The 17,284-nt window shown below is 37.7% G+C and overlaps 1 protein-coding gene across 1 annotated transcript; it reads right to left on the bottom strand.

The window, feature by feature from the left end:
• Positions 1-266: 266 nt before the first annotated feature.
• LOC106075280 (cytochrome P450 2J1-like) lies at positions 267-5,708 on the bottom strand. The gene is made up of 2 exons (XM_013236245.2): positions 4,944-5,708; positions 267-3,056 (listed from the first exon to the last, which is right to left on the bottom strand). Exon 2 carries the CDS (start codon positions 3,047-3,049, stop codon positions 1,550-1,552), a length of 1,500 nt encoding a protein of 499 aa, XP_013091699.2. The 5' UTR covers positions 3,050-3,056; positions 4,944-5,708; the 3' UTR covers positions 267-1,549.
• Between the last annotated feature and the right edge of the window lie 11,576 nt (positions 5,709-17,284).

Genomic DNA, 17,284 nt, shown 5'->3' with positions numbered 1-17,284 from the left:
GATTTTCCCCTTGAAAAATATGTGAACGTATCCAATCACACTTTCTGTCAGCACGTTTGGTAAAGGTGGGGAGGCACAACACGGTTAAAGAAACGCTTACTATGTCTTTAAACTATTGTTTTGTAGCAAATGTGTTGTCACCCGTCGAAAAAATGAGTTTCTCCCACACCCTTTTTATGGATCAAGTTCAAACTTTGCACGATTACTCATTGGCGAAGACAATACATGAATCAATAAAAAAAAAACAACAACAATTAGTCCATTAATTACTTGCAGTTAATTATTTTATTTGATAACTATAAAGGAAATGATTCCTTCAGTATTTACAGATATAGTTTTAAAAATGTAGGTTTTTGTCCCCTTAGATAATTATACATGTAATTTCTCAGATATCCATTCGCGGAAACTTGAAGCATTTATTTATTGTACTTAACAAAACATGAATCAATAAAAAAAAACTAACCAAGTAGTCAATTAACTATTGGTAATTAATTATTTTGTTGGATATCGAAAAAGAAAATAACGTCTAAATTATTGAGATGCATAGTTGTAAATGTGGAATTCTTCCCATCAGAAAAGCCTTTTTTTTTAATAAAAAAAATTCTTAGAATTAAAACACCTTCACAAGCCAGGCAAGAGGAGGCTTGCCACACCTTACTGCATAAGTCAGGTATGAGGGGGCTTGTCACGCCTTACTGCATAAGTCAGGTATGAGGAGACTTGCCACGCCTTACTGCATAAGTCAGGTAAGAGGGGGCTTGTCACGCCTTACTGCACAAGCCAGGCAAGGAAGGGCTTGTCACGCCTTACTGCATAAGCCGGGAGAAGATATCTGACCATGTTATTAGTTGTATGGAAAAAAGAAAAAAAAACTACTGTTATATTGAATCGTCTATGCAAACCTTGAAGAGACATTGATGTAAACCTCACACGTTATTTAGATATATTTAGACAAAGTTCGATGGTAAAGATAGAAGTTTAATTTTGAAGTACTACAAATACTCTACTAATGTAAATCATTTTATTAACGCACTCTGTCTGTGTGTCTGTCTTGTAAACATTTTGTACACATTATTTCTCCCACACCCAATATCGGATTAAGAGGAAAATTTCCACAATTGTTTCTTGTATATGACAAACAAGAATCGATAACAAAAATAACTAATTAGTTAAAGCTATTGTAATTTTTTGTTTGTTTGGCATGGAACAGGTGAAAAAAAATGTACTTGACAGATGTGTTGGTATAAGTTAGACTGGTCCACACAATAATAGGATCAGGCGTATGGCATGTAATTATGGGAAACAATTTCACACTTCTTCTTCTTCTTATCTTATATAATACAGACGTTACTTCAAAAAAGAAGATGATTACGTCCTACGCGTCATGCATTTAGTCATGCATATTAACCAATGACTTAAATTCTGCCAAGTCACTGGTTTTCCTGGCTAGCTCAGGCAACCCATTCCATGCTCTAATAGATTTATAGAAAGTTAAATATTACAAAAAAATGTTCCGTCATTTTGAAAAATATATCAATGCTTTAAAATGTTAATTAGCTCTTTCTACACATATGATTTCAAAAGGCTCAGGGGCGGCAACTAAGCCCCAAGTATCTTGTAGTGGTGGAACGTTATCCGGAGATGCTGGAAGAAATTCAAACTTCTGAAATAAAGTGGACAGATATAAGAACAACTCCATTTTAGCCAATGATTCTCCCAGACAAATACGTCTGCCAATAGAGAAAGGCATGAGTTCTTCCCTCTTGATTATGTTTCCTTTAGCCTCCAGAAATCTTTCAGGGCGAAAATTTTCAGGATCTCCCCAGATTTCTTTACTTGCATGAATGGCGTCCAGATTGGGCATTACGATTGTGCCTTTTGGAATGTTGTAACCAGCAAGGGTTGTGTCTTTGTTACAAAGATGAGGAAGACTTAAGGGCACAATGCTGGCCTTTCTTTGAACTTCCATGATCACAGCTGTTAAGTATTTCAAGTTGCTTTTGTCTGTTATGTTCGGTGAACGATCTGTTCCAATCTGTTCAACTATTTCTTTATAAATTTTCTGTTGAACTTCAGGATAGTGCAACATGTACAACAGGCACCACATTATTGTAGTGCTTGTAGTTTCTGAGCCAGCTATGAACAAGTTGTCAATGTTGCGAGCCAAATTTAATTCGTCTAGAAAGTGTTGTCCCACTTGTTTCTCTTTCTCCATTTCCTCAATATAAGCAACAATGTAGTTGTCTAGATTTCCAGAATCATGACGCATTTTTATTTCACTAATCATCTCATCAGTGAAATCGCGCATAGCTAAATATAATTGTATCAGCTTTTTGCCTTTGAACAAATCGAAAGGCAGATAATATAAACTAGGGAAAAAGTTCAAGACTAAAACTCCCGTGCTTAACTTCACCAGGTCATTGAACATTTCAATTTGCTTTATAAATTTTGGATCATTGAACTCAAAACGTTTCCCAAATATGATGGAGCTTATCACATTAGATATACTCATATTGGTCAGGTAATGAATATCACAAGGTTTTCCTTTGCTATTGGCCAGCTCTTTGGTGTAGAAAGAAACTTCTTCTAAGATTTTTTCAGCCAACATATTTTTGCCCATACCAAAGTTTCTGAGAATGGCTAGGGACGTGGTTCTCTGGGCTTTCCAGTTGGACCCAGAAGTGGAAATGATGCCATGAAAAAAGTTGGAAGCATGACGTCCTATAATATTGTTCTGGGATCTGTCTGAGAAAAAGTCAGCTTTCTTGATGAAAGCTTCTTTCATAGCTTCCAGTGTGTTCACAAAAATAGTTCTCTGTGGACCCATTTGAAGTGTAAAGACATCTCCATATTCCTGTGCCCATTGCTTGAACCTTCTCCGAGGATTTTTCCCCAGCAGATGCAAGTGTCCAATAAGAGGAAGAGCTGCTCCAGGTGATGGTGGTAAATTTTTAGGTTGACGTGACCTGATGTAGAAAGTCACCAAAAGTAACAGAACTGCAGCGAGAATGGCAGAAGTCTCAAAATATGGAAGAACTGTCTCAAACATTGTCACTCTGAAAAAAAAATAATGTTTTTACTTTTTAAAAAGTCTTAAACAGTATGTATTTAGATCATTTTTTTCTGGATACATTTTCAGTCCTATCATTCTGTCTACACACATTATCATGGACAACGTTGACATAATGTCAGTTTCCTTTTGGCTAAAAACATTTCTTCTGCACACTTTTGAGACATTCAATTTTGCTTTGATTTGACCTTCGTTTGTCTGTCATTCCATCTATTTATAACCCATTTGTGCGTACAAACATCCACCCATCTTTTATAGGATAAGAAGAAAGCATTACAATATAATAATTAGCTTTGAAGAACTACCATAAAATTTAGCATAAATAGCACAAAATGTGCTATTTCTCTTTCAAGCACACACACGGTCGACCTGAATCCGCCTTTGTGTGGAATACAAATAAATAGAAATGCAGAGGTGTATCTTATATATGGTATAATTGTAATAATTCACATCACAGTTTTTCAATATTTTTTCCAGTTTTTTAGGTGTAAACGGGACGGACGGACGGACGGACGGACAGACAGACCACACAAAACTAAAAGCGACTATTCACCTTTCGGGGGGGGGGGGCTCTAAAAAAACATGTTTTTCCATTCTATTTCGCATAGCAATAAGAAGCATTCTTTTCAAAATGTTAGTTGTCACATCCTACTTGATTTAAAATAGCAACATACAAGTAGAGTGGTACACACCATTCTCAAATTGACTTCCTCTTCTCTTTTATTCCATGCACAATACCTATTGTGATGATTATGTGAACACTGTATCCATGTGGAGGGGGGGGGGTAATGCTCTCTATTGGAATAGAATGTTGTTAATTGGATATTCAGTCTCTGCATCCCCTCCCCGGCAATTTAAAAATTATGTCGCTATAACACTGCAGTAAAGAAATCGGACTATGTTTTTTTTTATTAAAATAGATCAAGGTTTGTGATTAGTGTATAGATTTAGAACCACTGGATGGCTGCATGTTTACATGCCTGAGGGTTCAGATTGACATGCCTTTGTAGGCATAAGCGCGATAAAAAAAAATATTATTTTAATCGTAAACTATAAACTAATAAGGTTCTTCTGGCACCATCTTTCTTGTCCGTTGACTCACTGCCAAGTGAAATAGATAGTTCGTAGACTCGAGTATCACTTGAGGCTAGTATTTGTAGATAGGCCTTATTATCAATCTTTAACTCTAGTTGCTCACGTGCAGAACATTGCATCTTATAACATGCAATTATTGCGTTAATACCAACAAGCGATTTTCACAGTGGCACAAAGTTTAGACTCCCAATACCAACTATGTTAACAATTTTATTTCAGTATATTGAAATCAATAAATAAAGGCTCACTACTATTGGAAGAAAGATACATATCATATTCTTTCTTTCAAATTTCAATGAAGAACAAGTCTTCAAAAATGGTTCTAAATCAGAACTTTCGTCCAGTGTTAAATCTAGATGTCAGTATAATAAACATATCAATAAATAATTGCTTAATTATGCCTTCCGCTGGCCTAATCAGAAAATGCGTAAGTTCTAGCACATGATGGTGTCACGGGTTTGATACCTGAGTGGAACCAAAACTGTTTTGCATGTTTTTAAAATTATTTTTACTCTTTGAAGTTTGATAATGAAGGTATAGTCTTTAAAAAATATATATTTTAAAATGTTTTTCTTGTTCAGATTATTATTTTTTTTTTATTTTTAAATGAGGACTTCTTTCCATAGTACTAGTGCGATCAAATTATTTCCCTTTCAAAATAAATCCAGCATTATCAATAGTTTTACAAGAATGACTCAAAATGCATGACTAAGAAAGGAGAAAATGTCTGGTTATAGATCAGTATGCACAGCACTTCTATTATGCAAACATTACTTACCATTGATGTAATTACACTTCAAGTCTGTGGCGTGTTAGGTGTTGGTTTGGGGTGTTCATTAAATGTTACACCACAGCTGTCCAAGGCCATGCTGAATACTGCACCATATTCAAAATATTAAACCTAGAAGTAACAATTCGTGATTCGCTTCGGTAAGTCGGTAAGTAGGGCAGGGAATGACGATTTTGTTAAAGAGGCTATTATTCTTCAGAAATTGCAAAAAAAAAAATCTGGCATAAACAGAATTCGTAGTATCCCAGTTTCACAAATGATGCTAAAATAAAAGTATTCTTACCGGAAATTGTTATTGTTTAATTTATCAACACAATTATCTATTGTACCTTACAAAATATGAATTAAAAAGCAAAATTAATTATCGGTGTAATATACTGAATCAATTCATAACCTTAGAAACAAGGCTTTATTTTAATAAAACACGACTGATACACACAATAACACAGTACAGACTGGTCACGATTCACAGACAACGATAATGCGAACACGATTACAAATACTAGCACGATTACAAGCACGGGTAACACACAAGTTCATTTAACGATCACTCCAATCGGTAATTATTTTTATATCAACAAGAGAAATTAATCCTTCAGTTTTCAGAAACATGGCTAAATATGTTTTTTTCCTTAGATAATTGTGCATGTTATTTCTCTCACAATCATTCTCGGATGAAGTTGAAACTTAAAACAATTATTTTTTGTACTTAACAAAACAAGAATCAGTTTAAAAACACTATTAACTATTGGTATAAAATGTCTTAGTTTGGTATCTCAAACAAGGAAATAAAGTAATGGTATAAGCTGAGTTAGTACCCTTGAAATAAGGCTGCCGTCTCAAGCTTAGTGAACACAAACATGAAATAGAAACAAGAGAGATAACTCTACAACCTTCCATGGTCATAGACTGACGCTAGTGGAGTGGTTACCGCGTTGCCATGAGAAGCATGAGATGGCTTTTGCCCACAAGTTCGAATTCAGTTCGTTCCCTTTTTTTTATACTAAAGTCGGATTGTTTTACATCTAGTATTCTAATTGTATCGTCTTCCAATACAGACATTCATCTATTTAACAATGTATGTATATGTCCGCTTGTCGTGTGGTATGTACTGCGAACTGTCACTACGATAATCCGGGGCTGGAATCTTGCTCGCAGCCATCTCCTACCATCATGAAAGAAAATGTGGCTAGGAAAAGGAACCTTGACATTCGATCCTTTTTTTTTTTTTTTTTTTTTTTTTTAGGAAACCTCAGCTTTTTAGCTTTGACTTCAGTTGTCTAGCTTAGTACATCCTAGGAATCCTTGGGCTTTTGCCTCTTTTCTTTGCCTCTTTTTTGGGCGTTGCCTCTTTTTTGGGCTCTTGGCCTCTTTATTGGGCTTCTTTTTTTTTTTTTTTTAGGAAACCTCAGCTTTTTAGCTTTTGACTTCAGTTGTCTAGCTTAGTACATCCTAGGAATCCTTGGGCTTTTGCCTCTTTTCTTTGCCTCTTTTTCGGCCTCTTGACCTCTTTATTGGGCTTCTTTTTTTTTTTTTTTTTTTTTAATTTTTTTTTTTCAAAGAAAACACACAAAACATCATTCTAAATTAATAATAACACAAGGAAAATTTCATAAAAAAAAGACATTTTTATCAAAGTCATATTCCAGGATTTTCAGTATTATCGCGGAGTAGGCTGCAGCGAAGATCTATAAAATGGTGACAGCAAGGGGTCCAGAAAATGATGACAGCAGAGGTCCAATAAAATGATGACAGCAAAGGTCCAGAAAAAGGTGACAGCAAAGGTCCAGAAAAAGGTGACAGCAACGGTCCATAAAATGATGACAGCAAATGTCCAGAAATTGGTGAAAAAAAAACATTCACAAAAATTTTTGAAAATGTTCCTTAAAATAAGTATTGCCAAACTATATATATATATTTTTTTTAGACGTATGAGTTATTAGCATTCATTTTTATTTATATTATTTTTGCAACAATTTTTCCCTTAAGAACCTAAGACAAAGGACCTCCATCCTTTATCCTTAGGACTTCTCTGGGGTCTGCTAGAGTTACAAAAATGTACATATAATGAAGCAATATGGTTTCCATTAAAGTACAGATTTCAAAATATGTGTATGAAGAGCTTAAAAAATTATTTCATTTTGGCATGTAACTCATTTTAAGATTAAATTTATTTTTATTATTATTTATTGTAATAGTGTTTTTTTTTTGTTTTTTTTTTCTGTTTCTGTTTTATTTTTTTTAACAATTTAGTAGTCCATTTGGTCCATTTTCACGAAATCCTGTCCTGTTTGGGTTGTCTTGAAAATTTATTAATTTGGTCAAAGGGATGTAACCAAAAGAAATTTCCACCTTGCCTCTTCCAGTCCTAATTGTCTCTCTTGTTGAAAAAAAGATTAATAAATAGTTTATAGGTAATTTTTAGTAATTATAATTTTAAAGCAAAAAAATGATGTTTTAAATACATACACATGCAAATTTTTAATAGTTATTACTTATACAAACACAAAAACACCCCCCATACATTCAAACTTATTTTCTTTATTGTTTAAACAGACTTTGTAAGATTGATAATTTATGATACAAATGGAATCTACCAATTCATTGAAAGAAAATAAAGGATTCCTTGGAAAAAAAAAAAAAAAAAAAGTTCCTTGATTTAATATATAACATATGTACATACAATGGGTCGATGTAAAATTACATTTGGGGTTAGCCTTTATAGTGTTCAATTTTAAAATTAACTATATTTCTATATATTATGTCCAAATCATTAGGGTTAAAAATGACATTATGATACACAGCTTTAAGTCTACTGTTCCATACTAAGTTTCTATATTCTGATATAATTATTAAGTTAAAATTATGTATCATCTTGTGTTTAGTTTTAGGTAACTTATTTAAGAGAATAGATAAATTAATATTTACATTGGTTTCACAATTTCCCTCTAATAAATCTCTTACAGTATTTCTAACATTACTAAATAAAGAACATTCTAAATATAAATGCTTTTCATTGTCACCATTAACAGATTGACAAAATTTACAATATTTTACACCAGGTTTTTTCTTTGAAAATGGAGTCATCCCAAAGATAAGTCTGTAAGATATTTCTTTAGCTTTTGTTGCAATGTGTTTGTTATGAAGGTTAGTAAAAGTGTCTTTAAAATCTGTTATATTTAAATCTTTTCCCCATTTAATCCTAATAGCTAAATTTTCTTGTAACTGTTTTTTTAATGTTGTGTATATTTCTTTATATTTATTGTGTATTAAAGGTTCATTGCCAGAAAGAGTTCTTGAGATGGATCTGTAAAAAGGATGTAAGTTTGTGCCAAAATAGTGTGGAGTGTTGTTTTGTATTGGAATTAAATTGCTTAATCTCAAACCATAATAGTATATTGTAAGGGGGACATCATTTGGATTCTTAACTACTTGACCTATGAATTTTAATCTGAGTGCACATATTTTAGTTTTGATGTCTTGTAAATTGATCCCCCCATCCTCTTTGTTTTGAATGATTGTAGTATGTTTGATGTTTCTAAGTGTGTTTTTGAAGATGAAACTTCTAATTATGTTATTTAATTGAAATATGTATTTTGTAGGGGGTTCTATAATATTGGCTAAATAGACTATCTTTGGGATGACCAAATTGTTTATAAGGATGGCTCTACCAAAAATAGTAGAACCTGTGTGCTTGTACATGTTAACTATATTGGATGCCTTAATAATAATATTTTTCCACTGATCTTCACAGAAGAAAAAAAGGGTTACTATTGTATTCTATACCACATATTTTGATTTTATTTACAAGTTTAAAAGAATATTTTTCCTTAAATGTCCACTTCCCTACACCCATTATTGAGGATTTTTTTATATTAATTTTAGAACCGCTGGCATGGCCAAAAATTGTAAACTTTTAAAGGATGTATAAAAATGGGGATAATGGACAGCCCTGTCTAACAGATCTTTGAATTGGAAAGGATTGGCTTAAAGAATGGTTGATTATTAGTCTACTGTTAGCATTGGCGTAAATTAGTTTGATAAATTTTATTAAAAAAGAGCTGATTTTACATTTTTCTAATACTTTAAAGAGATAATTATGGCTGACTCTATCAAAAGCTTTCTCTTGATCTACAGATAACAAGGAAACGCTAGAGTTTTTTTCATGACTGTACATGATAAAATCTCGAATGAAATGTGTCATTCCATCAATACTCCTGTCGGGGTGGGTGCAGTATTGGTCTTGTCTTACGAGTTGGGGAATGAAGGGTTTAAGTCGTTTAAAAATCATTTTTGTCAGTAGTTTATAGTCTGTATTGAGTAGTGAGATGGGCCTGTAGTCACTTGGAGAACTGTTATCTGTTGTTTTTTTTGGCTAATAGTGTAATATATGGTTTCAAAGGTTGTCATGGCCAGGGGTGTCAATGGGGTTAAGCTCCCATTGTCTATAAAATACTCCTAATGGCATGCGTCTCAAATAGCCTCTGACAACTAAGTCCAGCACCTGGCCTGCTCGTGTGGCTTAGATATTAAGCCCGTCGAAACTGCTCTTACTAACAGGTGAAGGGGTGAAGGCGGATACCTGGCGCCACAAAACCGGGAGCTTCGGGCAGATGGAGCTCGTCAGCCTAGTAAGGCAGTTCATCTAGGAGAGGGGTACTCTGACTTCAAACCCCCGCTGCCTTGCGGTACTAAGGCTTCAGGAGACAACCTCGAGGAGAAATCAGGAGTGAAGCCCCTTAGGCGTTGGGAGTATCAGCTGCGAAATTCCCTCCGGCAGCTTCTGCAACCGAGTTGGTGCCAAATGTAATGCGATGCGTTCCTTTGGATCACATTAGCAAGGTCGAGAGAGGGATCATGACGCATGGGCCACCCATGACTCCTTTATCCAAGGCCCAGGAATGCGCCCTGGAGAGGAAACTCTGGTGCTGCTGCAAAGCGGCTAAAACAACACGGGAGACAACAGTTACGGGTTATAAGTCCAACTTGATTGGCGTAATGTATGGACGCCACGGGTTGTCTCTGACGGTGGGAGAGGTCTTCGCGCCTCACTGATCAGCTACCGCCCGCCTCAACCTGGGCAGCCCCCAGTCAGTTAGGTGCTGATCCGCCACAGCCTGCCTGCTCTAATGGGTGCTTAGAGCTTAGTTTAAAACGACAAGTAGGCTGGAAACTTGCACCAAGCAACAAAAGAAGAAAAATTAAACTGAAAAAGAAAATCCCTGTCATGCGACTGGCCACTTGGAATGTCAGAACAATGTGTCCTGGTCTCACTGATGATCTAAGGCAGATCGACGATGCAAGGAAGACGGCAGTTATAAACAACGAGCTAAAAAGGCTACATATCGACATTGCAGCCCTGCAAGAAACCCGACTGGCCGAAAACGGCATGCTCCGCGAGACTGATTACACTTTCTTTTGGAAAGGGAAAGCACAGGATGAGACTCGAATACATGGTGTGGGCTTTGCTGTCAAGAACAGTCTTCTTCCCATGATAGTCCCTCCAGTTGGTGGCTCGGAACGGCTACTAAGCATAAGTATGATGACATCATCTGGAAAAGTCACTCTAATTAGTGCCTATGCCCCCACACTAAGCTCGCTTCAGGAGGACAAAGACAAGTTCTATGAAGACCTTAAAGAAGCCATTGCAAACATTCCTCAAAAAGAACATATGATCCTTCTAGGTGACTTTAATGCCAGAGTAGGATCAGATCACACTACCTGGCCAGACTGTCTTGGGCTTTTTGGAATCGGAAAGATGAATGAGAACGGACAAAGACTGCTTGAATTTTGCACATACCATAAGCTCTGCATTACCAACACATACTTCAGAACAAAACCACAGCACTGTGTCTCATGGAGGCACCCTAGGTCTGGGCACTGGCACCAGCTGGATATGATACTGACACGAAAAAAGGACATTGGAAATATACTACTGACACGTAGCTACCAAAGCGCGGATTGTAATACTGATCATGCTTTAGTGTCCTGCCGGACAAGACTGCTGCCAACTAAGATCCACACATCACAGGGAAAAAGAAAATCACGCCTGAATACTACTAGCACAAAAAATCCTGATCTTTGCACCGAATTTGAGAACAAATTAGAGGAAGCTTTTAACAACTTCTCTGTGACTGAGGTAGAAAAAAGCTGGACGTTTATGCGTGATACAATCTACCAAACATCATCACTGGTCTTTGGAAACAAAACCAAGAAAAGCGAAGACTGGTTTGAAGCTAGTCTACCAGAAATGGAAACTGCCACTACGAACAAGAGAGCAGCCATGATAATCTACAAGAAGGATCCCACCCCAAGCAACTTAAAAAGGCTCAGAGCTGCACGTAACAATGCCCAAAGAGTAGCGAGACAATGTGCTAACAAATACTGGCAGGAGCTATGCGAAGATATTCAATCTTGTGCCGACTGTGTGAGGGCATGAGAAAAGCCTTTGGACCTCACACCAGCAAGTGTGCTCCGCTCAAGTCAAAAGATGGCTCAATCATCAGCGATCGTGCGCTGCAAATGGAACGATGGGTTGAACACTATGCAGAACTCTACCAGATTGAAAACGCCATCTCACCAAATGCTGTTTCCAACTTCCCATCACTTCCAGTTTTGACGGAATTAGATGAAACGCCCTCAGTAAAGGAGCTGAGCATTGCCATTGACATGCTTGCACATGGGAAAACACCCGGAGGAGATGGCATTCCTGCTGAAGTAATTCAGGCTGGAAAACATGCCCTAATCAAACCACTCCATGAACTGCTAAGCTTGTGCTGGGAACAAGGAATGGTCCCCCAGGAATTGAAAGACTCCAACATTGTTACAATTTATAAAAATAAAGGCGACCGCTCTGATTGTAACAATTACAGAGGCATCTCACTGCTTAGCATAGTCGGAAAGGCTTTTGCTAGAGTATTACTAAAGCGATTACAGATCCTGGCAGATCGTGTTTATCCAGAGTCGCAGTGTGGCTTTAGGGCAGGTAGATCTACAACAGATATGATTTTCTCTCTTCGGCAGCTACAGGAGAAGAGCAGAGAACAAAAGCAGCCCCTCTTCATAGCTTTTATTGATTTGACCAAGGCCTTTGACCTTGTTAGCAGAAGCGGTCTGTTTGCTGTACTAGAGAGAATCGGCTGCCCAAATAAGTTAAGAAAACTAGTGTCAGCTTTTCACGAAAATATGCAGGGCACCGTTCAGTTTGAAAGTTCTTCCTCCAGGCCATTCTCCATTAAGAGCGGTGTCAAACAAGGATGTGTACTGGCCCCTACACTATTTGGCATCTTCTTCTCAGTCGTAATATCCAGTGCTTTTAAATCCCTGGAAGACGGAATATACATCCATAGCAGATCCGATGGAAGGCTCTTTAACCTGGCACGTCTTAAAGCCAAAACGAAAAGGCGTCGTATCTTGATAAGGGAGCTGCTGTTTGCCGATGACGCGGCACTCGTATCTCACTCACAAGGAGGTCTACAGAAGCTAGTGAACGCCTTAGCAGCTGCTTGTCAAGAGTTTAGCCTTACTATAAGTCTCTCCAAGACCGAAATCCTGGCACAAGACGTCGCAGAAATACCTATAATACAAATTGGGAACCACACCCTTTCAGTTGTGCAGGAATTTACCTACTTGGGTTCAACAATTGTCAGTAACCTAGACTTAGACATCGAGCTGACAAAAAGGATAGGAAAAGCTACCACAGCATTGGCAAACCTCTCCAAGCGCGTCTGGGAAAATGGTAAATTGACCACAGCGACCAAAATCCTAGTCTACAACGCCTGTGTTGTGAGCACTCTCCTTTATGGCAGTGAGAGCTGGTCAACATACATGTACCAAGAGCACAGATTGAATAGTTTCTTTTTGCGCTGCCTGAGACGCATAATGGGCATCTCTTGGAGGGACCATGTCTCCAATCAGGAAGTTTTAAGATTGGCCAATATGAACAGCATGTATGCTCTCCTGACACAAAGAAGATTACGCTGGCTCGGACATGTCACCCGCATGCCAGATGGCAGAATCCCGAAAGATATCTTATATGCTGAGCTTGTGGAAGGAGTCAGACCGAAGGGCCGCCCAAGACTAACATATAGAGATGTCTGCAAGCGAGACATGAGAGCCTCAGGCATCAGCGAAAGTAAGTGGGAAAACATAGCCAAAGACCGGAGTGCATGGAGACAGACTGTGCGTGCTGGGACAACCCTTGCTGAGAACAAAAGAATTGAAGCGGCTTTAATCAAGAGGGATAAAAAGAAAGCTGCCCTGTCTGCTAGCCCTAAATCAGAGGCATACACATGTACGAATTGTGGCAAAGTCTGCCGTTCTAGAATTGGCTTGATTAGCCACACCAGATTCTGCCCCGTCTCAAGATTAAGCCAAAACCAGTGACTCATTTGGGCGCATCCATTGCCTTTCGAGACAAAAGGAGCCATATATAGTGTAATATATGCTTCGTTGAAATTTTTTGGAAGTTGTCCTGTTTTAAACGCGTCACTATACAGTCGCAGTAGTAGAGGGCTTATTAAAGGTAAAAAAGTCTTATAGAACTCAAATGTCAGACCGTCCGGTCCGGGAGATTTATTGTTTTGTGTCGAGTCTAGTGCTGTTTGGAGTTCGTCTAGAGTAAATGGAGTCCCCAAAAGTTCTTCGTCGGTCTGCTTCAACTGTTTACAATATTTTAGAAAACATTCTTGAGCCACCTTGTTTATAGGTTCCATCTGGTAGATATTTGTAAAATGACTTATGAACACATCTTTAATTTTGTCTTCGTCTTCAACTTTGGAGCCATGTCTATCAAGAACACTTGTTATGCATTTACTAGATTGAACATTTTGTTCAATCGACAAGAAAAGTTTGTTTGGGCCTTCTTGACTTAAATAGTTCCTACATCTAACTTCTGCTCCTTTGTAGATGTAGTTATTTAATTCTTCCAACTTTAATGAGGCTTGAGTTCTATCTATTTCGTCTTCAGCATGTAATAGTGTGTGCTTCAGTTTCTCTAGTTCTTGTTTTCTACGTGTCTGTACCAGTGTTGATATGACCTGACATTGTTGTTTTATTGAATTTTTTACCAGTGACCATGTTGTTGTTAGGTTAAAATTTGGATTGTTTGTATCTTGTAAGCAAGACTTGAATGTGTTTGAGATTAATTCTATAAAAAGAGGTATTTCTAGAAGAGAGTTATTAAATTTCCAATGACTAGTTTTCCTATTCTTTTTTTTACTTTCCTTACTTATCGTAACTATTATTGCCTTATGGTCTGAATATTCCAGAGACTCTTCCAAATGAGCTACCTTACTTATATGGTACTCCGTTGGTACGTAAACTCTGTCTAGTCTGGAAGTTACGGAATAAGCTTTATTCACCGAAGTAGTGTCCTGACCTGTGGGATTTACACTCCTATACGAATCAAGTAATTTGAATTCACTCTCAATGTCTTTCAAGAAATTATTAATGGTAGTGTACCTCTGTGAAGGAAGATTCACCGTTGTTGTGTACTGCTTGTCTAGTGTGAACGTGATGTAATTAAAATCCCCTCCTAAAATTAAACTATCCCCTCTGTATGTGTCGTGTAATTTTTCACACAAATATTCAAAAAATTCCGGTTTTTCTGTTTTTTTCGCTGGTGCATAGATGTTAGCCAGTGTAAATGTTTCATTTCTTGTTTCTATTTTTATGATGACTACTCTCCCTTTATTGTCACTATATTTGTGGACTATTTTAAACCTATCTGACACCTGAAAAATGGCTACCCCCCTGGATCTGCTACCATAACTAAAACACCCTTCCTTAAAACCCATATCTGTTGTGTACGTGTGTGCTTTGTGTTCTGTACCTAAATTTGTCTCTGGTAAAAAAAATAAAGTCTGGTTTGTACTTTCTTGATAAGTGAACTACATATTTTTGTTTGTTTGTGAGTCCGTGAATGTTGAGAGACAAAACCGTGATGTCCTCCATGATTATATATTTAAATGGGTTTGTTTGTAACTAAGGTGCATGTGTGTTTTTGTGAAAATTGAATTGATATTGGATTCCTGTAAAAAAAAAATAAAGTCCGGTTTGCGTGTTTTAGTTGAGTGAACTATGAATTTTTTTTTATTTTTCAGACTTCGAATGTTAAGTGAAAGAATTGTAATGTCTGCCATGATTGTGTGTTGGTGGGTTATTGCGTTGTGTGTGTGTGTCTGACACTGTGTGTGTGTGTGCCTACTATTTAAAAGTAGTTCATGTGTTAGGCGGTGTGTCAGGGTCCTCCCCCTCATCAATTACTAGAGGTGCAGGAGAGCTGGGGATATCTTCCGAATCCTCCATTTCCTCTCCCGTTCTCCCCCGTTCCCTTCTCACTTCAGAGCCTTCCCCCTGGTCATCTGAGGTAGAGGACAGAGAAAGAGTTCTTTTTCTGTTTGTTTTGCTTGGAGAGCTTGGCTCCGATCTAGCGTGTCCGGTAGTTTTAATTTTTTTGTGTGTGCTAGACCCTGTGCTACTTTCGCCTTTTTTGGGGGGGAAAGGGTACCCTTCCTACTGTCCATACGTTTTTCAGGTGTTGTACCTTTTTTTTTGCTTTTCACTGGTTCGAACCCATCTTCATCTACCTCAGGGGGTACAACCCTGGTCTGCCCCCTCACCATCTTTTTTTAAGACCGACGCATATGTGTTCTTTTTTCCTTCCAAGGACCTCTCAACGTTCTTTTTGGGACCCCTAGGGGTAGCCCTGTTGGGACATTGGTTTGATTAATGGTCTTCCTTCTGGCAGAACCAACATTGCTGCCTTTTCTCCGGTGTAGTGATTAAGACCTTGTAAGTCCTGGGGTCTTCTTCATACTTCAGTTGTATGTAGTGGGGTAGCTCGGTACCCTTACGGGGTTTAATCCAAGCCGCCCACTTGTCACTAACCCCTAGCCTAAAAGCTTCTATATTGGAGCCTTCTGCAGCGAGGGTAGGCCTACTGAAAATCTCCTCAATTTTTTTCTTTGAGATGGTGGGTGACACCCAGTGAAACGTCACTTTTATTTTCTCTTCCTCCAGGGTGGTAACTTCCACCCTGAAGGTGTCTTCGCTTCCGAAGACCTTTCCTATGATCCTGTTCCTCACCACCGGTGAGGAAACACCCAGGAACCATAGGAAAGGGTTCTCAAACCGGTACAGGGAACCCACCTCCTCCGGCCCGAGCCTCAAGGCGGCGACGATGGACGCCATCGAAGCTCGAACTGCTCCCTGACCGGACAGTTTTATTAGTAGAGTACCTGGTTGGTGGACCAAGCCACCCTCCAGATCCTTTTTTTCTATTAGGAATGTCTTTATAGACATAGTAGAAAGAAAGGAAAAAAAAGGAAATGAAGAAAAAAAAATCAATGAACACACTCCTTAAGGAGTAAATTGGAGAACCAACACTCCAAAGAACACACTCCTTAAGAAATAAATTGGGGGCACAACACTCCAAAAGAAAACACAAGAAAGTTTAAAAACCGTAAATCCAAATGAAATGAAACTCCAAAGAAAACACAAATAAACAAATAAAGAAAAAAAATACTTCCAATAGATATAGATTCAACAGTGGAAACAGAGGCCTAAAACGCTGCTTCGACCTGGGAGACCTTGCTGATCATGGTACTTCCTATGCCAGGTAAGTTGCGAAGTTTCGAGCGGCTTGATTGAGATCAAGAATGTTTTTTTTTTTTCGATCCATGACTAGGGCTTACGTTCTAAGTAACAAGACCATCCGTAACGTCAACAATCTAGTGTGCATTGGTGTTTTAAAAATGGTTTAAAGGCACATGAATTCACAAAAATAAAAATGTGTTGTGTATGCACCTGTTTAGAAGACCTAAAAGCCGTTGGCACCAGCTGGAAAGAGGCTGTGGGAGTTTCCTATGACCGATCACTATGGTGAGAGCTTGCCACCCGATGCAGAAAACGGCGCTGGAGAGGATCTAAGTTTAAGTCTAGGTAAGTACGCATGTGTACGTAATCAAATAATAAAACAAAAATAAAAGGCTGAGGATGTCATGTCTGCTGTGCGAATGTGCAGGTGTCAGTCTTATACTAACACTAGTCCTTGGTTTTAAGAACTAGATATTGTCCTTATATTTGTTCTCTGTCTCTGTTTTCTAGATAACACACGGCAATTCACTCCAGCGTAAAAAGTTGCTTTTATTATTTCAAGGGAATCAACTCATTAAAAATGAAATGGTTGAAAACATAAACCAGTATTCACCCTTTTGTACACTGCAATTATTTGTCAGTTTAAAGTTGTTTTTTTTTATCTATTCAATGTATTTGTTCTATCATTCTATGCATTAGTTCTATTACCCATTACTCTGCAGTACATCTGA

The sequence above is a fragment of the Biomphalaria glabrata genome, chromosome 13, assembly GCF_947242115.1.
Source record: "Biomphalaria glabrata chromosome 13, xgBioGlab47.1, whole genome shotgun sequence".
Lineage (NCBI taxonomy): Eukaryota > Metazoa > Mollusca > Gastropoda > Planorbidae > Biomphalaria > Biomphalaria glabrata.
The sequence above is the reverse complement of the archived record's forward strand: the minus strand, read 5'-3'. Positions and strand labels throughout refer to the sequence as shown.

Excerpts from the sequence above, each read along its gene's own strand:
- LOC106075280 (XM_013236245.2), bottom strand. The coding sequence starts at position 3,049 with ATGTTTGAGACAGTTCTTCCATATTTTGAGACTTCTGCCATTCTCGCT.